The sequence below is a fragment of the Palaemon carinicauda genome, chromosome 36 (genome assembly GCF_036898095.1).
Source record: "Palaemon carinicauda isolate YSFRI2023 chromosome 36, ASM3689809v2, whole genome shotgun sequence".
In the NCBI taxonomy this organism is placed as follows: domain Eukaryota; kingdom Metazoa; phylum Arthropoda; class Malacostraca; order Decapoda; family Palaemonidae; genus Palaemon; species Palaemon carinicauda.
The window spans coordinates 69,578,984-69,603,971 of NC_090760.1; the positions used below are offsets into that span (position 1 = coordinate 69,578,984).

The 24,988-nt window shown below is 42.8% G+C and overlaps 1 protein-coding gene across 3 annotated transcripts in view; it reads left to right on the forward strand.

The window, feature by feature from the left end:
• The window catches only part of mRNA-cap (mRNA-capping-enzyme), a 72,918-nt gene that overhangs the window by 34,415 nt on the left and 13,515 nt on the right, over window positions 1-24,988 (forward strand). For all 3 annotated transcript variants that reach the window (XR_011041407.1, XM_068360141.1, XM_068360143.1), the window contains 7 exons: window positions 1,922-2,028; window positions 2,228-2,435; window positions 10,213-10,331; window positions 15,353-15,471; window positions 15,674-15,802; window positions 22,890-23,081; window positions 24,700-24,800. Coding sequence is in view for 2 of the 3 variants with exons in the window: in XM_068360141.1 (XP_068216242.1) it covers window positions 1,922-2,028; window positions 2,228-2,435; window positions 10,213-10,331; window positions 15,353-15,471; window positions 15,674-15,802; window positions 22,890-23,081; window positions 24,700-24,800 (975 nt within the window). In the remaining variant the exon portion in view is untranslated. The remainder of the gene's footprint in view (window positions 1-1,921; window positions 2,029-2,227; window positions 2,436-10,212; window positions 10,332-15,352; window positions 15,472-15,673; window positions 15,803-22,889; window positions 23,082-24,699; window positions 24,801-24,988) is intronic.

The following is a 24,988-nucleotide window of genomic DNA, read 5'->3' on the forward strand; positions in this document are numbered from 1 at the left end:
GTATGTTTTGTTTTGTGGGTGCATGCACTCACATCTTAAAAATTCTACAGCTAGTTGACAATCAAATTCCTTGGGCAATATGTTGCAATTTTTCGCACATACATTATTCCCACAAACGGGCTCAGACTCGTTTTCAAATGTTTACCCGGAGGAAAAGAATATGCATGCGCGACCGCAGACAGACATGCACATAAGCGCGCAAGCGGTCTTCTGCCGGCGAAGTTCCTTCCTATCTTTCCGATTGGAGGTCTTAGTTTTTTTTTTATTAAAAATACTTGGGCTGAAAACTTCTCATAAGCCAATCTATTTCCTAGAAGGGAACATTCAAAACTTTTGCCAGTTTTGCCGATTGGAGATGAAGAAATACAAATGTTTTTTCATCTTTCATAGGGAGGAGGAGATCTTGTTACCAACTTTTTAAACGTTTTCTAACCGAGTTCTGGATAGAACTATAATTCAAGTTACACCCGTATGTTCTTCCAGCTCCCTGGTCTGTTACTGGTCCATAGATGGACTTATGTTACTGCACATTACCTGTCCAACAGTAGATTGAAGATACATCTCGATCTTACCTTTCGGAAGTAGTTTGGTTCGTTCGATAGTTATTATTATTATTATTATTATTATTATTATTATTATTATTATTATTATTATTAATATTAATTGCTAAGCTACAACCCTGGTTTGAAAAGCAGAATGCTACAAGCCCAGGGGCTCCAACAGGGAAAATAGCCCAGTGAGGAAAGGAAACAAGAAAAAATTAAATATTTTAAGAAGAGTAACATTAGAATAAAAATCTCCTATATAAACTATAAAAACTTTACCAAAACAAGAGGAAGAGAATTAAGATAGAATAGTGTGCCCGAGTATACTCTTAAGCAAGAGAACTCTAATCTAAGACAGCAGAAGACCTACCATAGCTAAAGAGTCCCTTCTACCATTACTAAGTGGAAATGGGCCACTGAACAATTACAGCACAGTAACCCCTTGGGTGAAGAAGAATTTTTAGGCAATTACCGACCAGTCTCTTGCTCGAAAGTGATTACTAAGGAGATTCACTGTAATTACATAAGTAGTACTGGCTACCCTGGTTTACCGATCTGTATCAAACTTACTCGGGCAACTCCCACTGGATTGATGGCAGTTGGAGGACAGGATCCTCCCCCCCTCCATAAGAGGTATGCAATCGGTTACACGTCCTGACATCAACTCGAGATGTGTACTGTACTTGCTATGCAATCTCTTAACCCCTCGGGGGGAATGAGGAGAATAAATTTTGAGAAAACAGATTTTTATTATGAAAGACCTTCCATATATGATAGCAATGCACACTTCAGGATGATCATTATTTACAGTAGTACCCTGTTATTCACAGTTTGTCACGATCAGTTATCTACTGATCCATGGTTGACAGAAAGAGAGAGATAGGATTTTGGTATTGTTATTGATGTTTTTATTATTGTTAATTATCATTTCTGTTTTATTATTACAGTACAGTATTGTGAATGTGTAATAATGTCATTACAACATTGTGGTCTATTAATATTATGTATACAGTATATATAATTTTCAAACATCAAATACACTGCATAGTTACTATAAGTACATTATCACTATTATTTAGATTTAATCAACGGGGAGGGGGGTTCTAAACATAATACCCGCCAGTAATGGAGCACTTCTGTATCTTTCTGTGCCCCTAAAGATGAACTGCTATTTGACTAGACATTATGAAACAATTGATAGAATGTTGTGATAAATCTTGAAGAAACGGCTTTAATGAAATAAAATAATAGTAAGACTCACTTCATGATTGGATGAGTGTGAATGTCCCTTCATTGTTAAGGAGTAAATCACTAATCGAGATGTATTGGTTATATCTGTTTCAAAGTTTCACATTAACGATTGCTATATCCGACAGAGAACCGGGCATTTACAAGGGTGATTACCTTCGATCTCTCTATGAGAGGTCTGGGGACGACCCCAATGAAGCTCCGCCAGCTCCGGAACTCCCTGATTGGTGCAATGGTAAGACAGTGTTTTATTTATTCTTTCAAACTTCTTTTTAATTTTTTTATTTACTGTACTTCTAATGATTACTATTGTATGACAACAATATTCTACTTATTCCTTAACAATGTTGTATCTAAAGATTCTAGTTCATTATGAGCCTTATTTGATAATAAACAAGAATTGGTAACCGATCTCTATCCTCCTCGTTCATCAGAATATGATGACAGCACTGTCGACGACGATGGCAATGAGATGGGAAACGGAGGCGGTGGGGGTGGGGGAGGCGGTGGTCGAAGGAAGCGTGAAAAAGTCAAGAAGAACCCAACTTTCATGGAAGGTGTATCGGGTACTTTTATATTAACCGACCAGCCAAAATTACAGAATATACAGCGGCAAATCCAGGAGATGTGCGGATGGAAAAGGTAAGCAGTTGGTCTGTACTGTATTACTCTTTGAGTTCAATGGCTTTATTACTCTTGAGTTCACTAACATTATTACTCTTTGAGTGCAGTAGCTTTCAAGTATTTAAACATTGAGGTGGACAGCCAGTCACCTCTTTTATGTTAACTTTTTCCCTCAGACTTTGATAGATCTTCCATTTTTCAATATCAAACTTACCCGATGATCATATAGCTGCATCCCTGCTGCCCGACAGAAAAAACCTACGGGCGGAATACGCCAGCGATCGCTATACAGGTGGGGGTGTACATCAGCAGCGCCATCTGTCAAGTAGGTACTCAAGTACTCGATGTCAACAAAGAACCAATTTTCCCTCTGTCGTGCCACAGGCAAGACCTACTAAATACGCCGTCCCTAACTGGATTTGTTTTCACAACGCTTTGGTGAAGTACACTATTCCAGTTTTGAGCTTTCGCTATGCAGGGGTTTTATCTTCATTTCAAAACTTGAACTCGTTTTGGATAGATTTAATTATGGTGACGAAGAGAGTATGGACTCTCTTTCACTTTTAAATGGCCGACCCTTCCCTTAGACGGAAGTGTTAGTGACGAAGAGAGTATGGACTCTCTTTCACTTTTTAATGGCCGACCCTTCCCTTAGACGGAAGTGTGTTTAGGTTTTTGGTAATTTTGCTTAACAAGTTATAGATCTATTTATTTTATATCTCTCCGCCTTTATAGGCCTCTTCGATTAACTTTCCATTTATTATAAACTTAAAAATTAATTTTTATGTTTGTTTATATGCGACCTTTCCTAATAGTAGGCGGTCCTTACTTGTAACCGAAGTTAATTAACATTGAGCCCGTCATATCTTATTTACCTTTTAAGAATTTATACTTTTTTAATTTTAATGTTTTTGAAAGAATTTCTTTGATAGTCTCGTACTGTTTTCAAAGATGAACTAACGTTTAGTTTAGTCTCCGCAGTTGTTGACGTTCAGAACGTTCAACATGCGCTCTATCGTTACGATAGAGAGAGAGTATTTCACGGTTTCACGTTGCAGTAAGAGTAAACCGATTCTAGCGTTTCGTTCATTCTTTCTTAGCTTAAATGGTTTAAATTCTAATAAAGGAACTTTTTATTTGGGAAACCTTTCAGTTTTTTCCTTTAGCAAATAATATGTTTTAACGATATATAATTGGGTTCTTCTCTCAGGTTCTAAGTCAAGAGAGAAGAGAGAGAGAGATAGAGACAGAGGGAGAGAGTGGAGAATAAACGTTTCGTTCAAGCGGGTAACGTTGTTCTCGTTTTCTGACTCTTCTCCCTAGTCGCTGTAGGGGAAGAAGGTAAAACGTTTCTAGAGTTTTATTCTTGTTCCCAGGCTTTATGCGGTGAGAGATTTTAAACGTAGTTTATTTGATCTAGTGTTTAGTCTCTTTTTTACAGCCACTGAATTCTTTATCTTTAATTATGTTTTTCTGTTGCATTGTAAAACTGTTTTCGCAATTACTACCTTTTAATGAAGGATAGGATTGCGTGTTTCAGGCAGAAATCAGTTAAAGTTTCGATTTCAGTGAAATAAGTGCAAACAGAAAATCAAAAGTGATAAAGTGATATGCGCAAAGTGTTACAGTGTTGCGTTCGAGGGTTCCGTCTGTTCGTGCCAGTTGTTCACCTAGTCCGATACCTCCTACAAGCTCCCAAGCCCAGGGGAGAAGTAATGTCGAAGGACTTATGGGTTCCACAGGCCTTGATCGACGAACAGACGTTTCCCTCCGTGGTTTTGGGTGTATCTACACACGTTGCCGACGTGATCGCCCCACCCACACAAAGACGAGAGAGCCCATTTATTCCTCGTCTGCGGAAGAGGTTTCTCATAGAAACCATGGACCAAATCTTGCAGCTATTTAAGTGCAAGTCGGTCCCTTCCGCGCAAGTCCAACGGCCTAGGTGTAGCCACTGGGTCAGTTCGGACTCGCTGCAGTCATCCGACGACTGCACACCTCCCAAGAGAGGCAAGGTGGTACCGCAACAGGCAGTAACTCCGTCTGTTGCCGCACCAGCTGTTTTAGACCCTCAGTCACAACGGACAGTAGCTCCGTTTGTTGCCGTCTTTTGTAGACCCTAGTGGTCCATGCTGCAGACTATGCAGTCTCAGCTTGCTTCCTTCATGCAGGAGTATCGTGCTGAGAAGGTTGACACTGCACCGGTTAACCTACAACCTGCCACGGTTGTGCGCTCAGCAGATACTGCGGCTGCCTGCTCCCACACTCCACCTGTGAGAGCTCCACCACCGATGCGCAGTCGACCCTGCCAGACGCATGTTCATGCTGCACCCTCCGTTGACATGCGTGAGCTACCGCATCAGCAGTGGGAAGGTGCTGTCAAGCTGCCGTGTTTTGACGCAATGCGGCATGCTCCGCAACCCACGGCAGTCCCTCCCACGCACCAGCACTCCGCTTTTGTTGTTGCCAGCTCCCACACTCCGACTGCGGAGAAGGTTGACGATGCACCCGTTGGCCTACAGCCTGCCACGGTTGTGCGCCCAGCATGGCTGCCTGCTCCCACACTCTTGTTGTGAGAGCTCCTCCACCCATGCGCAGTCGACCCTGCCAGACGCATGCTGACTCCCACAGACACACGGAGCGCTCCGTTGCCGTGCGTGAGCTACCACAAGCTGCCGTGTTTTGACACGGTGTGTCAGCCTCCGCAACACACTGTGGTTACCGCCACTCGCCCGCAGCAGACTAGTCAGTCAGGAGTTGAGGCTTCCCCACACAGCTTTGGTTGTTGCCAACTCAGACTGTCAAGCAGTTATTTGACGTTGCCTTCTGGTCTGCTACTAATGCACCAGTGCTGTATGTCCTCACGCACCTGTTGTGGTTGACAGTTCAGTTTTTGACAGTTCACAGACTGTCAAGCAGTTACATAACGTTGCCTTCTGGTCTGCTGCTTATGCACCAGTGAAACCCTCACTGAGATAACCTAGCTTTTCTCGGACATGGTTCCTGTAGATGAGAAAGTGCTGTTCTCCCTCCTTCTGATATTCCCTTGAGGACTCTGTCATTTGGAGAGGAGCCTTAAGCTGCTTAGCCTCCTATGGACTTTAATTAAAGCATAACATGCTTCCAGGGATGGTAAATGGTTCCGCTTCAGTCGCTAACCCCGTCTGTTGCCACACCTGCTCCCATAGACCTTGGGCTTTGTTGCAAGACATGCAGTCCAAGCTTAGTCCTTGATAGAGGATTTTTTACGGAGAAGAACCTTCTAGCCAACAACCTTCCTACCGGTTGGTTGTACGCCCTGTTGACGCTGAGGTATCCTACTCACGTCCGCCAGTTAAGATGGTTCCTCCACCGGTGCGACCCAGTGTGGGTTGCCAGTCGCACGTTGACGTTAAACGACTCTCGGAGGTGGTTGTGGACGTTCAGTGTGTCACTAGGAAGACGTTCAACAACCAGCAGAGGTGACTTGTTGTGACGCAGTGCGGCAACCTCAGCAACCCGATAAGGGATTGTCTGCACAACCCAGACAGTCTAGACAGTTTCGGGTTGTCGCTGTACTTCCTCGCGTCCCCATGGTTGACAGTTCACAGACTGTGCAGCAGTTCCATGATCTTGTGTCCGGCTCCGTCACGTATCCACCAGTGCGACCGGATTCAGCGAGTCAGACGTTGCCCACTCCGTTGCCGTTTCCTCATCAGTTTCGGATGAGGAACCCTCTGATGAGGACATGGCTGAACAAGACGATCAACCCCCAGCCCTGCTATCCATCCAGAAGATGCTGAAGAAGGAACACGGCCCTGTCAGGCTGTGGATGAGTCTGGTTAGGACACTGTCATCCGTGGTTCAATTGGTTTCACTTGGAAGACTACACCTCCGTCCTCTTCAGTATCATCTAGCTCTTCACTGGAAAAGGACAAGACGCTAGAAGCGGTCTCGATCCCGGTTTCCGGAAGATAAGTCTGGTCTGACTTGATGAAAGGACTTTATCAACCTTTGAAAGGGTCTTCCCCTGACTGTTCAGACTCCCAACCACGTTCTCTTCTCAGACGCATCGGACGTAGGCTGGGGTGCGACCTTAGGCGGTAGGGAATGCTCGGGATTATGGAACTCGAGTCAAAGGACAATGCATTTCTACTGCAAGAAGCTTCTGGCAGTACGTCTGACCTGGAAAAGCTTCAGGTCTCTCCTTCAAGGCAAGGTAGTGGAGGTGAACACGGTCAACTCCCTGCTTTGATGTACATCTCCTAGCAAGGAGGGACCTACTCTCTGACATGGTACGAGTTCGCAAGTGACCTCCTCTCCTGTTCAACAGGTCTAGACTTTTCACTAGTAGCGAGTTTCATCCAAGGCAACTTGAAAGTCTTAGCAGATTGTCTCAGTAGGAAGGGACAATAATTCCAACATATTGGACCCTCCACTAGGATGTATGCAAGAGACTTTGGGTCACCTGGGGCCAGCCAACCATAGATCTCTTCGCAACCTCGATGTCCAAGAGGCTCTCAATACTTTGCTCACCTATCCCGGACCCAGCAGTAGTTCTTATAGATGCCTTTCTACTAGATTGGTCTCATCTAGATCTATATGCATTCCCTCCGTTCTAGATTGTCAACAAGGTACTGCAGAAGTTCGCCTCTCACGAAGGGACAAAGTTGACGCTAGTTGCTTCCCTCTGGCCCGCGAGAGAATAACTTACCGAGGTACTTCGATGGCTAGTAGACGTTCCCAGAACTCTTCCCCTAAGGGTGGACCTGCTACGTCTGCCACGCGTAAAGAAGGTACTCCAAGGCCTCCACGCTCTTCGTCTCACTGCCTTCAGAGTATCGAAAGACTCGAGAACTAGAGGTTTTTCGAAGGAGGCAACCAGAGCGATTGCTAGAGCAAGGAGAACATCCACCCTTAGAGTCTACCAATCGAAATGGGAAATCTTCCGAAACTGGTGCAAGTCAGTATCCGTATCCTCGACCAGTACCTCTGTAACTCAAATAGCTGACTTCCTCTTATTTCTGAGGAAAGAGCGATCTCTTTCAGCTCCCACTATCAAGGGTTACAGAAGCATGTTGGCATCAGTCTTCCGTCACAGAGGCTTAGATCTTTCCAACAATAAAGATCTACAGGACCTCCTTAAGTCTTTTGAGACCACGAAGGAGCGTCGTTTGGTTACACCTGGTTGGAATTTAGACGTGGTTCTAAGATTCCTTATGTCAGACAGGTTCGAACCACTTCAATCAGCCTCCCTGAAAGATCTCACCTTTAAGACTCTTTTCCTGATATGCTTAACCACAGCTAAAAGAGTCAGTGAGATTCATGCCTTCAGCAAGAACATCGGATTCTCATCCGTAACGGCTACATGTTCTACATCTTGGTTTTCTAGCCAAACACGAGCTGCCTTCTCGGCCTTGACCAATATCGTTCGATATTCCAAACTTATCGTATGGTTGGAAATGAACTAGAAAGAGTATTATGTCCTGTAAGAGCTCTTAAGTTCTATTTTAAAACCTTTACGAGGCCCGTCTGAAGCTTTATGGTGTTCAGTTAAGAATCCATCTTTGCCTATGTCAGAGAATTCTTTATCCTATTTTTATCAGACTGTTAATACGAGAAGCTCATTCCATTCTGAATGAGGAAGAACAAGCTTGGCTGAAGGTAAGGACACACGAAGTTAGAGCTGTCACAACTTCCGTGGCCTTTAAACAAAATAGATCTCTGCAAAATATATTCGACGCAACCTATTGGAAAAGCAAATCAGTGTTCGCGTCTTTTATCTTAAGAATGTCCAGTCTCTTTACGAGAACTGCTACACTCTGGGACCATTCGTAGCAACGAGTGCAGTAGTGGTGGGGGCTCCACCACTACAATTCCCTAATTCCAGAACCTTTTTAATCTTTCTCTTGAAATATTTTTGGGTTGTCCGGAAGGCTAAGAAGTCTTTCGCATCCTACTTGATTTGGCGGGTGGTCAAAATCATTTCTTGAGAAGCGCCTAGATTAGAGGTTTTGATGAGGACCTTTAGTATGGGTTGCAACCCTTCATACTTCAGCTCCTAGGAGTCGCTCAGCATCCTATGAGGATCGCGAGGCTCAGTAAGGAAGACGTACTTAAAAAGGCAGAGTAATTGTTCAAGTCGTCTTCCTTACCAGGTACTTATTTATTTTATGCTTGTTATTTTGAATAACTGCTAAAATGAAATACGGAATACTTAGCTCATAATGTCAACTTGTAATGCTGGTCTCTACCCACCCCCCTGGGTGTGAATCAGCTATATGATCATCGGGTAAGTTTGATTTTGAAAAATGTTATTTTCCTTAGTAAAATAAATTTTTGAATATACTTACCCGATGATCATAAATTAAAGGACCCACCCTTCCTCCCCAATAGAGAACCAGTGGGACAGAGGAGAAAATTGGTTCTTTGTTGACATCGAGTACTTGAGTACCTACTTGACAGATGGCGCTGTTGATGTACACCCCCACCTGTATAGCGATCGCTGGCGTATTCCGCCCGTAGGTTTTTTCTGTCGGGCAGCAGGGATGCAGCTATATGATCATCGGGTAAGTATATTCAAAAATTTATTTTACTAAGGAAAATAACATTTTACGGTACAGAACTACTGTACAAAACATGTTTGAAATTTTGGAATTTGATGGAATGTATGAACAGTAATCCCTTCATGAGTGGGGATACATTAACGTGGTGAAAGGGTTTGCGTATTGCCATGACCAGCAAAGCTGTACTAGTCAGGTCCACCCATACTAGGTTGCTTTACTGTAAGCACTGGCCAGCCTGATTATGAAAACTGGCCATACCCAGACATAAACGGACATTTCTTAGACCTTTGTCGTGCAGTGGACTAGAAATGGTTGCATTTGTTATTGTTGATGAATAGTAATGACTTGTACTGAATTGAATCTATATAAAGAACTTGATCTAACCTTGGTATGTCGACAATGCTTTTGCAATTAACCCTTTTACCCCCAGGTTATTTAGAAATTTCCAACCCTTAACCCCCAGGGTTTATTTTTTTTCCAGCACATTTTGCAGTATATTATTTTAAAATTGCTCTAACAGCCTTAATTTTTGTCATAGAGAGGTCAGGTTGGTCTCATTCTCTAGGAAAATGCCTGATTTTTTTCAAAAAATTATCAAAAATATGCAAAAAAAATTTTAAATAGCATTTTTTTGCAAGGACGTATCAGTACGTCCATGGGGGTAAAGGGATGTTTTTGTGAAACGTACCTGTACGTCCTTTGGGGGTAAAAGGGTTAAGCATTCATTAGAAAAATGTTTCATAATTAGAAAATGGCTATGCTAGTCATTACCTCACTTAAAGCGGATAACCTTCTTGGTGAGGTAGTAAGTCCTGCCTAACTTGTGCCCTGCTCACAACATGGTATGATAAGTCTCCTTTGTCTTTTTATTCTTTAGCATTATTGTATTGCTTTTATTATTATTATACTCTTGTTATTAAAAGCCAAGTTGCAATTCAAATTGTAAAAAGTGGATTGTAAAAAAAAGTGGATTGTAAAAAAAAAAGAGAGAGAGAGAGAGAGAGAGAGAGAGAGAGAGAGAGAGAGAGAGAGAGAGAGATCCAATTTAAAACTTATCTTTATATTTTTTCCACTTCATTTAATACTTTCAAATTGACATAGCTTATGAAAGTATTTACCCAAAATAAAATGGTACAACTTACCCTGTTGTATGAATACTGTAGTCTTCTTTGTATTGATTAGATTTGAAAGCATTCACTAATAAAAGTGTCTGGTGTGTTTTTTTTAAATATTTGTGTATTTATTTACAGTACTGGATTTCCTGGTTGCCAGCCTGTTAGCATGGACCTAGAAAATGTAGGATTCCTCCGCGAGAAGCCTTACAAAGTGTCTTGGAAAGCGGATGGAACAAGATACATGATGCTCATAAGTAAGTACAAGTTTGATAAGTGGATGGGATGAGATACAGTACATGATGTACTATGTGATGTTGATAAGTACAAGAGTGATAAGTGGATAGAAAAGATGGAATAAGATTCATGATACCATTGAGTAATTCTATCTATTTACCAAGGCACTTCCCCCAATTTTGGTGGGTAGCCGACATCAAATAAAGGAACAAAAGAGGACTTTTCCTCTCTTTGCTCCTCTCAGCCAGACAAGGGATTCAGCCGAGTTTTGTTGGTACTGCTAGAGTGCCACGGTCCACCCTCCCCCGTTATCCACCACAAATGAAGTTTCATATGGTAAATCCCCCTACTGCTGCTACCTCAGCAGTCACCAAGGTGATCAGAGGAAGCAGCAGGGCCTAATGGATCTGCGTCACAATCGATCGCCATTCATTCCTATTTCTAGCATGCTCCCTTGTCTCTCTCACATCTATCCTCCTATCCCCCTGAGCTTTCTTCACTCCATCCATATACCCAAACCTTGGCCTTCCTCTTGTACATCTCCCACCAACTCTTGCATTCACTACCCTCTTTAGCAGACAGCAACTTTTCATTCTCTCAACATGGCCAAACCACCTCAACACATTCATATCCACTCTAGCTGCTAAATCATTTCTTACACCTGTTCTCACCCTCACTACTTTGTTATTAACTCTATCTAAACGAGATACACCAGCTATACTCCTCAGACACTTCATCTCAAGCACATTCAATTTCTGTGTCTCTGTCATTTTTATTCCCCACAACTCTGATCCATACATCACAGTTCGTACAATCACTTACTCATACAGAACTCTCTTTATATTCATGCCTAACCCTCTATTCTTTACTACTTCCTTCACTGCCCCCAACACTTTACATCCTTCATTCACTCACTGACATACATCTGCTTCCACTCCACCATTTGCTGCAACAACAGACCCCAAGTACTTAAACTGATCTACTTCAAGTAACCCTCCATTCAACATCCCTTCTCGTCCATCTCATAACCTTACTCTTACCCACATTAACTCTCAACTTCCTTCTCCCACATACCCTTCTAAACTCTGTCAATAATCAATCAAGCTTCTCCAAGTCTGCAACCAGTACAGTATCATTTGCGAACAACAACTGATTTACCTCCCACTCATGATCACACTCATCTATCAGTTTCAACCCTCAACCAAGCACTCGAGCATTCCCCTCTCACCACTCCATCAACAAACAAATTGAACAACCATGGCGACATCACACATCCCTGTCTCAGCCCCACTCGCACTGGAAACCACTCGCTCACTTCATTTCCTATCCTAAACACATGCCTTACCACCTTTGCAGAAACTGTTCACAGCTTGCAACAACCTTCCACCAATTCCATATAACCTCATCACATTCCACATTGCTTCCCTATCAACCCTATCAGAAGCTTTCTCCAGATCCATAAACTCAACATACACCTCCTTGCCTTTTGCTAAATATTTCTTGCATATCTGCCAACTGTAAAAATCTGATTCATACAACCCCTACCTCTTCTAAAACCACCCTGTACTTCTAAGATTGCATCCTGTTTTATCCTTAATCCTATTAATTAGTACTCTACTGTACACTTTTCCAACCACACTCAACAAACTAATATCCCTTGAATTTCAATGCTCATGCACATCTCCCTTACCTTTATATAGTGGTACAATACACACACACAGTCCACTAATACCATTGACTACATAAAACACATATTAAACAATCTCACCAACCATTCAAGTAAAATCACACCCCCTTCCTTTAACACCTCAGTCCTCACACCATCCATACCAGTTGCTTTTCCTACTCTCATTTCATCTAGTGCTCTCTTCACTTCCTCTCTTGTAATCTCTCTCTCATTCTCATCTCCCATCACTGGCACCTCAACACCTGCAACTGCTATTATATCTACCTCCCTATTATCCTCAACATTAAGGAATCTTTCAAAATATTCCGCCCACCTTTTTCTTGCCTCCTCTCCTTTTAACAGCCTTTCATCTTTCACTGTCTTCAATTCTCGAACCAACCTTCCTTACTCTCTTCACTTTTTTCCAAAACTTCTTCATATGAACGACTCAATCCCTAACCCCACCTCCAGTCAGCCAGGCCTACCTTACGTTTTACTTCCGCATTTCTCTCTCTTTATCTTTCATACTTCTTTACACTATTATTCTGCTGCCAATCTTCAAATGCCCTCTTTTTCTCTTCCACTTTTATCTTCACTCCTTCATTCCACCTTCCTCAACCCTTCCTCATGCTGCCTTCAACAATCCCCTTGCCACACACATCACTTGCAATCCGAACAAAATATTCATTTACTATCTTCCACTCCTCTAAATTACCAGTTTCTCTCACTTTCACTCTGCCATGTGCCACTTCCAGCGTTTCTTGATATTAACATTTTACCTCTTACGTTTTATTAATTCTTCAACCTTCACTACCTCCCTTTTACATCCCCCACTTTTACTACAACTAATTTTCCTTCAACCAAATAATGATCAGACATACCGTTAGCCATACTCTGAAACACGTGCACATCTTTCAATCTTCCAATCATCCTTCTAGTTATCAACACATAATGCATTAATGCCCTTTCTTTCGCTATTCCATTTGCCACTCTTACCCATGTATACTGGTTATTATCTTTCTTTTTGAAAAAACTTCAACATATTACCAGCTCTTGCTCAACACACATATCTACCAGTATCTCACCACTCTCACTTTCGCCTGGTACGCCATACTTCCCAATGACACCTACCTCTCCAGCACCCACTCTAGCATTTGTCACCCATCACAACTACATAATATCTTCCACCCAGTCCTTCTACACACCTAGTTAATTCATTCCAGAACTCATTCCGCTCTTCTTCACTTTTCTCACAACCTGGCCCATACGCACTGACAAAAGCCCAACATTCCCTATCCAACCTAACCCTTACCCACATTAACCTAGATCATACCTTCTTTCATTCCACTACTTTACCTGTCATCCATTCACTCAGCAATAAAGTCACACCTCCTTTTGCTCTTCTCCTTTCAATCCCAGACACTCTACCAAACATTACTTCACCCTTCCCTTTTATCTTTGTCTCACACAATATATCCATCCTTCTATTCCTGAACATACTTCCAATCTCACATCTTTTACTCTCTATCATACTACATCAACACACATTCAGACACAACAAAACTAGAGTGGGGGGGGAGCAGTCACTCTCCCCCACCTCATCTTCTTTGATATTTCCCCAGAACAAAATTACAGGTGAGGGGGTTCCTAGTCCCCTCATCCTGTCCCCTTTAGTCGCCTTCTACGACAGGCAGGGATACATTGGCGCTAGTATTATTATTATTATTATAATTATTATTATTACTACTAGCTTAGCTTCAACCTTAGTTGGAAAAGTAAGATGCTATGAGCCCAAGGGCTCCAACAGGGAAAAATAGCCCAGTGAGGAAAGGAAGTAGGGAAATAAATAAACTATATAAGAAGTACTGAAATAAAAAAAAAAAAACAACAATATTAAAACAGATATTTGATACATAAACTTTAAAAGGACTTATGTAAACCTGTTCAACATAAAAACATTTGCTGCCAGTTTGAAATTTTGAAGTTTTACTGATTCAACTACCCGATTAGGAAGATCATTCCACAACTTGGTCACAGCTGGAATAAAACTTCTAGTGTACTGTGTAGTATTGATCCTCATGATGGAGAAGGCCTGACTATTAGAATTAACTGCATACCTACTGTAGTATTACGAACGGGATGGAACTTTTCAGTAAGATCTGAATGTAAAGGATGATCAGAATTATAAAAAATCTTATGCAACAAGCATAATGAACTAAGTAAGCGACGGTGCCAGAGATTAATATCTAGATCAGGAATAAGAAATTTAATAGACCGTAAGTTCCAGACCAACAAATTAAGATGAGAATCAGCAGCTGAAGACCAGACAGGAGAACAGTACTCAAAACAAGGTAAAAGGAAAGAATTAAAACACTTCCTCAGAGTAGTTTGATCACCGAAAATCTTAAAAGACTTTCTCAATAAGCTAATCTTTTGTGCAATTGAAGAAGACACACACCTAATGTGTTTCTCAAAAGTAAATTTACTGTCGAGAATAACACCTAAAATTTTAAAAAGAGTCAAACAAAGTTAAACATTATCAATGCTTAAATCCAGATGTTGAGGAGCCTCGGTCCTGGACCTACTTATAATCATACAGTACTTTGAGTTTTGTTAGGATTAAACTTCATACCCCTTGATTTGCACCATGCACTAATTTTAGCTATATCTCTATTAAGGGATTCGGCAACCCCAGATCTACATTCAGGAGATTTAATTGATGCAAAGAGAGTAGCATCATCTGCATATGCAATAAGTTTGTTTTCTAGACCAAACCACATGTCATGTGTACTGTATATACATTACTGTAGTATAAAAATGCACCAAGAACACTAACCTGAGGAATACCAGATATTACATTCCTATACTCACTATGGTGCCCATCAACAACAATTCTTTGCGATCTATTACAGTACTTAGAAATTCAATAATGATACTAAAAAATTACCCACCCACTCCCAACTGTTAAAGTTTCAAAACAAGGGAATCATGATTAACACGGTCAAAGGCAGCACTAAAATTAAGGCCAATCATACGAACTTAATGCCCACAATCAAGGGCTTTCTGTACAGCATTGGAGATTGTAAGAAGGGCATCACATGCTTTAATTGTTGATATGCCCCCGCGGCCACTGCAGATGGAACGAGATTTGTGATGCTCATAAGTGATTACAAGCCTGATAAGTGTATGGAACAAGATTCATAATACTCAAAAGTAAACAGTGGACATGTTGATAAGTAAGTACAAACCTGATAAGTGGATGGAATGAGATGCATGAACCTGGTTAGTAAGTACAAGAGTGATAAGTGTAAGGAATGAGCTATAGTTGCTGAAGAGGAAGTGTTATGCATAATATTTTTTTTTTTTATCTTTCAGATGGACGCCGCGAGGTGTTTTTTGCCGACAGAGACCACTGTATCTTCCAAGTGCCTGAAGTCGAGTTTAGGCAAAAACACGACCTGCGGGTTCATCTGTCAGACACTTTGCTTGATGGGGTAAGGGAAACAAGTAGTGCGTTGAGCCTTACGATGTTCAGTACAGAACCTTGTTGAGTAAACGTGACTGTAACGTCTAGATTGAATCAATAGTAGAGTTGAATTAATGGTTTTAATACAGATGATTTTATTTAAATGGAGACACGATTCCACCAGTTGGTCTCTTTACTGTTAATGGTTTTCATAGATTTGTTCTTTATAGGAAATGGTGATAGATGTTGACCCAAAGACTAAGGTCAAATACCCGCGGTACTTAATTTATGATGCCATAAGAATCCAGGGAAAGGAGATCATCAACGATACCTTTCACATGAGATATGAACGAATAAACGTGAGTATCGTCGTTGTGTTCTGAAACGTTTAATCTATTTCCTTAGAAATTAACTAAAGTACTTTAAATATATTTGTCCCTAATAAAATCTATAAACTAAAATACAGTAAATATATTTACTCCCAATAAAAACTAACTTTGATAGAAGAGGTAGGAGAGAATTTGACAAACTCCCTTACCCTACTAAGGGGAAAATGCCATTGCCATAATCTCAGTTGCATGTTTGTATTAACTCTATGTTTTAGCAAACAGTTGGCCCTTACCATTTACTGTATTTAATGTGTGTGTACAGTATTGGATTATTCTGCCTATTATAATGGTAAAACAATGATGCACTGCTCCCATTTTATACTTTTGTTGTACAGTACTTTATTTCTAGTTCCTTTTTGCTATATTATGCATTATGTAGCATCATATTTTTCAATATTAAACTTAGCCGGTGATCATATAGCTGTCAGCTCTGCTGCCCGACAGAAAAACCTAAGGACAAAATACGCCAGCGATCGCTATACAGGTGGGGGTGTACATCAACAGCGCCATCTGTCGAGCAGGTACTCAAGTACTCCATGTCAACACAGAACCAATTTTCTCTCTGTCGTGCCACTGGCAAGACCTACTAAATACGCTGTTGCTTTCTGGATTGATTTTCACGTTATTTGGTGAAGTATTCATTTCTGGTTATTAGCTTTCGCTGTGCAGAGGTTATCTTCAATATTTCCTTGCATTCTTTTATTGAATTTTGGATTATTTGTTGACGACTTGGATAGATTTTGAATTCCCCCTTTGGCTAATTCAAGATGTCTGACCCTTCTCAAGTCCCCAAATACAGGAAGTGTAGTGCTAGGGACTGTTCAAGGCGTCTTCCGAAGGCCTCTATCGATCCGCACACCATTTGTTCCAATTGTCGGGGTAAAACCTGTCAATTGGAAGATCGATGTGAGGAATGCGTTGGGCTTTCGGAATTCGATTTTCAAGAATTCCTGAAATATTCACGTAGGCTAGAGAGAGATAGAGTCAGGAGGAGTTTGTCTCGCTCAGTTGATTTTTCCTCTCCCCATGCCCCACAACCTATTCCTTCCCCTGTAGTGGTTACTCCCAACCCTCCTTCTAGCACTCATCAACCTTCAATGGCAGATATGATGCGTGCCATCCAGGCTCTGGGTGAGAGAGTCGAGTCATTGGCGAGTGACCGCAACCAACTCATGGCTGACGTCAGGGAGTTGAAGGGTAAAAGTGCAGTGGGAAGTGAAGTGGTTAGTGCAGTGAAAAGTGTTAGTGTTACGCATGAGGGTGCGTCTGTTCGTGCCTGTCGTCCTCCCAGTCCGGGACCTCTTGCAAGCTCCCAAGCCCAGGGGAGAAGCAATGTCGTACGACCAAAGGGTTCGACAGGCTTTAATCAGCGGACAGACGTTCCCTCCGTGGTTTCGGACGTATCTTTCCTAGATCGTCCCACCCACAAGAAGACGAGTGAGCCCGTTCATTCTTCGTCTGCGGAAGAGGTTTCACGCCAGAAACCATGGACCAAGGTCTCACGGCCTCTTAAACGCAAGGTCCCTTCCGCGCAAGTCCAACGGCCCAGGTGTAGCCACTGGGTCAGTTCGGACTCGCTGCAGTCTTCCGACGACTGCACACCTCCTAAGAGAGGCAAAGTGGTACCGCAACAGGCAGTAACACCGTCTGTTGCCGCACCTGCTGCTGTAGACCCTAAGTGGTCTTTGCTACAGTCTATGCAGACTCAGTTAGCTTCTTTCATGCAGGAGTATCGTGCGGAGAAGGTTGACGCTGCACCCGTTAGCCTACAACCAACCACGGTTGTGCGCCCAGTAGACGCTGAGGCTGCCTGCTCCCGCACTCCAGCTGTGAGAGTTCCACCACCCATGCGCAGTCGACCCTGCCAGACGCATGTTGACGTTCACCGACGCACGGAACCCTCCGTTGACGTTCGCGTGTTACCACAACAACAGGAGGGTGGAGTTAAGTTGCCGTGTTTTGACGCTGTGCGTCAACCTCCGCAACCCACTGTGGTTTCCGCTACTCGACCGCAGTCAGGAGTAGACGCCTTGCGTCCCCACTCAGCTATGGTTGTTGCCAGTTCACAGACTGACCAACAGTTCCATGACGTTGGGTCCAGTGCAGCCACGCATGCACCCGTGCTGCCGGACTCAGCCGACCAGCTTTTACCTACTCCTTTGCCGCTTCCTCCTCAACATTCAGACGATGGACTCTCTGATGATGACGAAGCTGCACATCTTGACGACCAACACACGGACATCGACGAACCCAAGACCACGCCTCCCTCCTTAGACTTTAGGAAAGTGCTTGCGCTGTTCAAGGATTTATATCCTGATCAGTTTGTGTCTGCAGCACCACGCTCGCCTCCCTCTGAGTTCGCTTTAGGCATGCAGTCATCCGCACCTGCTTTTACGAAGCTCGTACTCGCTCGCTCGTCCAAGAGAGCTTTAAGAGTACTGGGAGACTGGTTGCAGTCCAAAAAGCAACTTGGGAAGACAGCCTTCATGTTTCCCCCGGCCAAGCTTGCTTCCAGATCTAGCGTCTGGTATGCCACGGGAGAAGTTCTCGGCTTGGGAGTTCCTGCCTCTGCCCAGGGCGACTTCTCAAGTCTGGTAGACTCTCTCCGCAGGCTGGCCATGAGACGCTCCAAGATTTGTTGGACTCCTTCGGATATGGACCATCTAATGAAAGGAGTATTTCGAGCATTCGAAGTCTTTAACTTCTTGGACTGGTGTTTGGGAGCGTTGAGCAGGAAGACCTCCCCTTCTGACAAGGAAACTTCCATGCTCATTATGTCCTGCATGGACAAAGCCATACGGGATGGTTCTAGTGAGCTTGCGGCTTCTTTCGTGTCCGGGGTCCTCAGAAGCGGGATCACCTTTGCTCCTTCTTGTCAGCTGGAGTCACCCCATGTCAAAAGTCGGAACTTATGTTTGCTCCTCTCTCGAAGTGCCTCTTTCCTGAGGAGTTGATCAAGGAGATTGCCGCCTCCTTGATCCAGAAAGACACTCATGACTTGGTTGCGTCATCCGCACGCAAAGCCACCCCTTTGCCCTCCGTGCCTAGACCCAGGATGGACACTCCAGCGTCAAGGTTCATTCCGCCCTTTCGTGGCAGAGCCTCCAGCAGAGGAGGTGCTCGTGCCGAAGGTCAACGTGGGAGCAAGAAGAAGGGTTCCAAGTCCTTTAAAGGCAGAGTCTGACTGCCACCTTCTTCAGACAGCAGTGGGAGCCAGGCTCAAGAACTACTGGCAGGCCTGGGAGAACAGGGGCGCAGACGCACAGTCTGTGAAGTTACTCAGAGAGGGGTACAAGATTCCATTCTTGCGCAAGCCCCCTCTAGCAACAACTCCCATCGACCTCTCTCCCAGGTACAGAGAGGAGGACAAGAGACTAGCTTTGCAGCAAGAGGTTTCTCTCTTACTACAAAAGGGAGCGGTAGTCATAGTCCGGGACCATCAATCCCCGGGCTTCTACAACCGTCTCTTCTTAGTGGCGAAGAAGACAGGAGGGTGGAGGCCGGTGCTAGACGTCAGTGCTCTGAATGTCTTTGTCACAAAGCAGACGTTCACCATGGAGACGACAAAGTCGGTTCTAGCATCGGTCAGGAAGGAAGACTGGATGGTCTCGTTAGACTTAAAGGACGCTTACTTTCACGTCCCCATCCACCCAGATTCCCAACCTTTTCTAAGGTTCGTTTTCGGGAAGGTTGTATACCAGTTTCAAGCCCTGTGCTTTGGCCTAAGCACGGCACCTCTTGTTTTTACGAAACTGATGAGGAATATTGCCAAATTCCTGCATTTAGCAGACATCAGAGCCTCCCTCTATTTGGACGACTGGCTTCTAAGAGCTTCGTCAAGTCGTCGCTGTCTGGAGAATCTAAAATGGACTCTGGATCTGACCAAGGAATTGGGTCTCCTGGTCAATATGGAAAAGTCCCAACTCGTCCCATCCCAAACTATAGTGTACCTAGGAATGGAGATTCAGAGTCAAGCTTTTCGGGCTTTTCCGTCGGCCCCCAGAATCAGTCAAGCCCAAGAATGCATCCAGAACATGCTGAAGAAGGACCGATGTTCAGTCAGACAGTGGATGAGTCTGATAGGGACGCTTTCATCACTGGACCAGTTCATCGCGTTAGGGAGACTCCACCTCCGACCCCTTCAATTTCACCTAGCTGTTCACTGGAGAAAGGACAAGACGCTAGAAGCGGTCTCGATTCCTGTTTCCGAGAAGATGAAGTCTTCACTGACTTGGTGGAAGGACAACATTCTCCTCAGGGAGGGTCTGCCACTGGCTGTTCAGACCCCCAACCACATTCTCTTCTCGGACGCATCGGACACGGGCTGGGGTGCGACATTGGACGGTCGGGAATGCTCGGGCACGTGGAATGCGGATCAAAGAACGTTACACATCAACTGCAAGGAGCTACTGGCAGTTCATCTGGCCTTGAGAAGCTTCAAGTCCCTCCTTCTAGGCAAGGTGGTGGAGGTGAACTCCGACAACACCACAGCCTTGGCGTACATCTCCAAGCAAGGAGGGACTCATTCGATGACGTTGTACGAGATCGCAAGGGACCTCCTCACCTGGTCAAGAGATCGAAACATATCGCTAGTAACGAGGTTCATTCAAGGCAACATGAATGTCATGGCAGACCGCCTCAGCCGGAAGGGTCAAATCATCCCAACAGAGTGGACCCTTCACAAGAATGTATGCAAGAGACTATGGGCCTTGTGGGGTCAGCCTACCATAGATCTGTTTGCAACCTCGATGACCAAGAGGCTCCCAATTTATTGCTCACCGATTCCGGACCCAGCAGCAGTTCATATAGATGCCTTTCTTCTGGATTGGTCCCATCTAGACCTTTATGCATTCCCCCCGTTCAAGATTGTCAACAGAGTACTGCAGAAGTTCGCCTCTCACGTAGGGACAAGGTTGACGTTGGTTGCTCCCCTCTGGCCCGCGAGAGAATGGTTCACCGAGGTACTGCAATGGCTAGTAGACGTTCCCAGAACACTTCCTCTAAGAGTGGACCTTCTGCGTCAGCCGCACGTAAAGAAGGTACACCCAAGCCTCCACGCTCTTCGTCTGACTGCCTTCAGACTATCGAAAGACTCTCGAGAGCTAGAGGCTTTTCGAAGGAGGCAGCCAGAGCGATTGCTAGAGCAAGGAGGACGTCCACTCTTAAAGTCTACCAGTCGAAGTGGGAAGTCTTCCGAAGCTGGTGCAAGTCGGTATCAGTATCCTCAACCAGTACCTCTGTAACTCAGATAGCTGACTTCCTTTTATACCTAAGGAAGGAAAGATCTCTTTCAGCTCCCATGATCAAGGGTTACAGAAGCATGTTGGCAGCAGTCTTCCGTCACAGAGGCTTAGATCTTTCCAACAACAAAGATCTACAGGACCTCCTTAAGTCTTTTGAGACCTCGAAGGAGCGTCGGTTGGCCACACCAGGTTGGAACTTAGACGTGGTACTAAGATTCCTTATGTCAGAAAGGTTCGAACCACTTCAATCAGCCTCTTTTAAAGATCTCACTTTGAAGACCCTTTTCCTCGTCTGCTTAGCAACAGCTAAAAGAGTCAGTGAGATACACGCCTTCAGCAGGAACATTGGATTTACATCTGAAACGGCTACATGTTCCTTACAGCTTGGTTTTTTAGCCAAAAACGAACTTCCTTCTTGTCCTTGGCCCAAATCGTTCGATATTCCAAGCCTTTCTAATTTGGTTGGAAACGAACAAGAAAGAGTACTATGCCCTGTAAGAGCTCTTAAGTACTATTTGAGACGTACTAAACCATTACGAGGACAGTCAGAAGCTTTATGGTGCGCTATTAAGAAACCTTCTTTACCTATGTCGAAGAATGCAGTTTCTTATTATATCAGACTTTTGATTCGAGAAGCTCATTCCCATCTGAATGAGGAGGACCATGCTTTGCTGAAGGTAAGGACACATGAAGTTAGAGCTGTCGCAACTTCAGTAGCCTTCAAACAAAACAGATCTCTGCAGAGTGTAATGGATGCAACCTATTGGAGAAGCAAGTCAGTGTTCGCATCATTTTACCTTAAAGATGTCCAGTCTCTTTACGAGAACTGCTACACCCTGGGACCATTCGTAGCAGCGAGTGCAGTAGTGGGTGAGGGCTCAACCACTACATTCCCCTAATCCCATAACCTTTTTAATCTTTCTCTTGAAATGTTTTTATTGTTGTTTTTTGGGTTGTCCGGAAGGCTAAGAAGCCTTTCGCATCCTGGTTGATTTGGCGGGTGGTCAAATTCTTTTCTTGAGAAGCGCCTAGATTAGAGGTTTTGATGAGGTCCTTTAGTATGGGTTGCAACCCTTCATACTTCAGCTCCTAGGAGTCGCTCAGCATCCTATGAGGATCGCGAGGCTCAGTAAGGAAGACGTACTTAAAAAGGCAGAGTAATTGTTCAAGTCGACTTCCTTACCAGGTACTTATTAATTTTATGTTTGTTATTTTGAATAACTGCTAAAATGAAATACAAAATACTTAGCTCTTAATGTTAACATATAATGCTGGTCTCTACCCACCCCCCTGGGTGTGAATCAGCTATATGATCACCGGCTAAGTTTAATATTGAAAAATGTTATTTTCATTAGTAAAATAAATTTTTGAATATACTTACCCAGTGATCATAGATTAAATGACCCTCCCTTCCTCCCCAATAGAGACCCAGTGGGCCGAGGAGAAAATTGGTTCTGTGTTGACATGGAGTACTTGAGTACCTGCTCGACAGATGGCGCTGTTGATGTACACCCCCACCTGTATAGCGATCGCTGGCGTATTTTGTCCTTAGGTTTTTCTGTCGGGCAGCAGAGCTGACAGCTATATGATCACCGGGTAAGTATATTCAAAAATTTATTTTACTAATGAAAATAACATTTTATGTTAATTACACTTGACTGACTGTGACATTACTACATTCACTTATCTTTTAATTTTAGTCGAGTAGTAAAAAAGTTGGACATTCTGCTCCCAATTTTTGTTTGGAAAATCTCTGGGACTCCAACATGATGCGACTATATGCCATAGCAATTCAATCCATTTTGCCCTTTCAGACCGACATTATTTTACCGAGAAATGCAGCTATAGAAAAAGGCTTCCTCAACAAACAGAAGGAGCCCTTCAGTGTCCGAAGAAAAGAATTTTGGGACGCGAACTTCCACAACACTTCCAAGCTTTTGAGTCCGGCGTTCCAGGCACAGCTGAGCCATGAACCTGATGGCTTAATATTCCAACCAGAGATGGAAGTGAGTCATGTTTCTTAGTTATTTGGAAGTGAATAATGTTTCTTAGTTATATGGAAATGAGTACTGTTTCATAGTTAATTGGAAGTTAGTAATGTTTCTTAGATATTTGGAAGTCAATGTTTCTTAGTTATTTGGAAGTGAATAATGTTTCTTAGTTATATGGGAGTGAGTGATGTTTCTTAGTTATTTGGAAATGAATAATGTTTCTTAGTTATTTGGAAGTGAATAATGTTTATTAGTTATTTGGAAGTGAGTAATGTTTCTTAGTTATATGGAAGTGAGTACTGTTTCTTAAAGTAGTACACCATAATTTTGTGTAATGAGTGTTTCCAAAGTTTATTTATGGTTTTGATGAGTTTTAGTTACTGGAAAATAAGCAAGAATATTTTGATAGAGGTCACATTTCTAGGCTACCTCAGGGCCTGCCTGAAGGACCCATTCGTAAAGTCAGGCAGGAAATTAGAGTGAGGTAAAGCTGAAGACTCTCTTTCTGATGCCAACCCATCTAAAAAGGATGAAGGCATATGGTGAAAAGAAAGAAAAACTTAGTTTTTTCACTTCTGCATTACGAGACTAAAAGGATTAAAGAGAGAGGAAATTGAAAAATTTGGCATTATTATTATTATTATTATTACTTGCTAAGCTACAACCCTAGTTGGAAAAGCAGGATGCTATAAGCCCAGGGGCTCCAACAGGGAAAATAGCTCAGTGAGGAAAGGAAACAACAAAAAATAAAATATTTTAAGAAGAGCAACAATTTTAAAATGAATATCACTTTATAAACTATAAAAACTTTAACAAATCAAGTGGAAGAGAAATAAAATATAAGATAAAACAGTGTGCCCGAGTGTACCCTCAAGCAAGAGAACTCTAACCCAAGACAGTGGAAGACCAAGGTACAGAGGCTAAGGCACTACCCAAGATTAGAGAACAATGGTTTGATTTTGGAGTGTCCTTCTCCTAGAAGAGCTGCTTACCACCACTAAAGAGTCTCTTCTACCCTTACAAAGAGGAAAGTGGCCTCTGAACAATTACAGTGCAGTAAGAAGAATTGTTTGGTAATCTCAGTGTTGTCAGGTGTATGAGGACAGAGGAGAATATGTAACGAATAGGCCAGACTATTCTGTGTGTGAATATATAGGCAAAGGGAAAATGAACCGTAACCTGAGAGAAGGATCCAATGTAGTACTGTCTGGCCAGTCAAAAGACCCCCTAACTCTCTAGTGGTAGCATCTCAACGGGTGGCTGATTGCTTTATATTGCCCGAATAATTGTTAAAATTTAATCATGGAGCACAGTTCCTTGGATAATATTATGGATAAAAAATCTTGCAAGTTATGAATTAAAAGTGCCCACCATTCTTTAAGATATGTGACATATATTTTTATTTGTGCATTTCTGTTTTGTTTCGTTTTATTGTTCTGCTCACTATTTATGTCTACCTTTTTTAGCATGTCCTATAATTTATGAATATATTCAACTTACAAGTGATAACGAAAGAAGTAAAGATATTTTGTGGTTAAATGACCATATTGATGAACTGTCTGTGTGGCATTGTCAATTGTATAAGGATTGAAGCCGATTACTGTAATATAAACAAGTGCGTCTCTCTTTTCAGCCTTACACTGTTGGTCGCTGTGATGAAGTCTTAAAGTGGAAACCACCTAGTCTTAATTCCGTTGATTTTAAGTTAAAAGTAGTGAGAAAGACAGGAGAAGGGTATGTCCATGTTGTTTTATGTTTTTGGTATTTCAGAAGTAGACATTCGTGAGTTTAAACTATTGTTTAATTTTTGCCATAAAATTAGATTAGAGAATAAAAAGATGATTTAGAAATCCCTTTAACTGATTTCAATATTTAATGGAAATATATCAACTGCCCGAGAAGCATTGAATGATTAATATAAA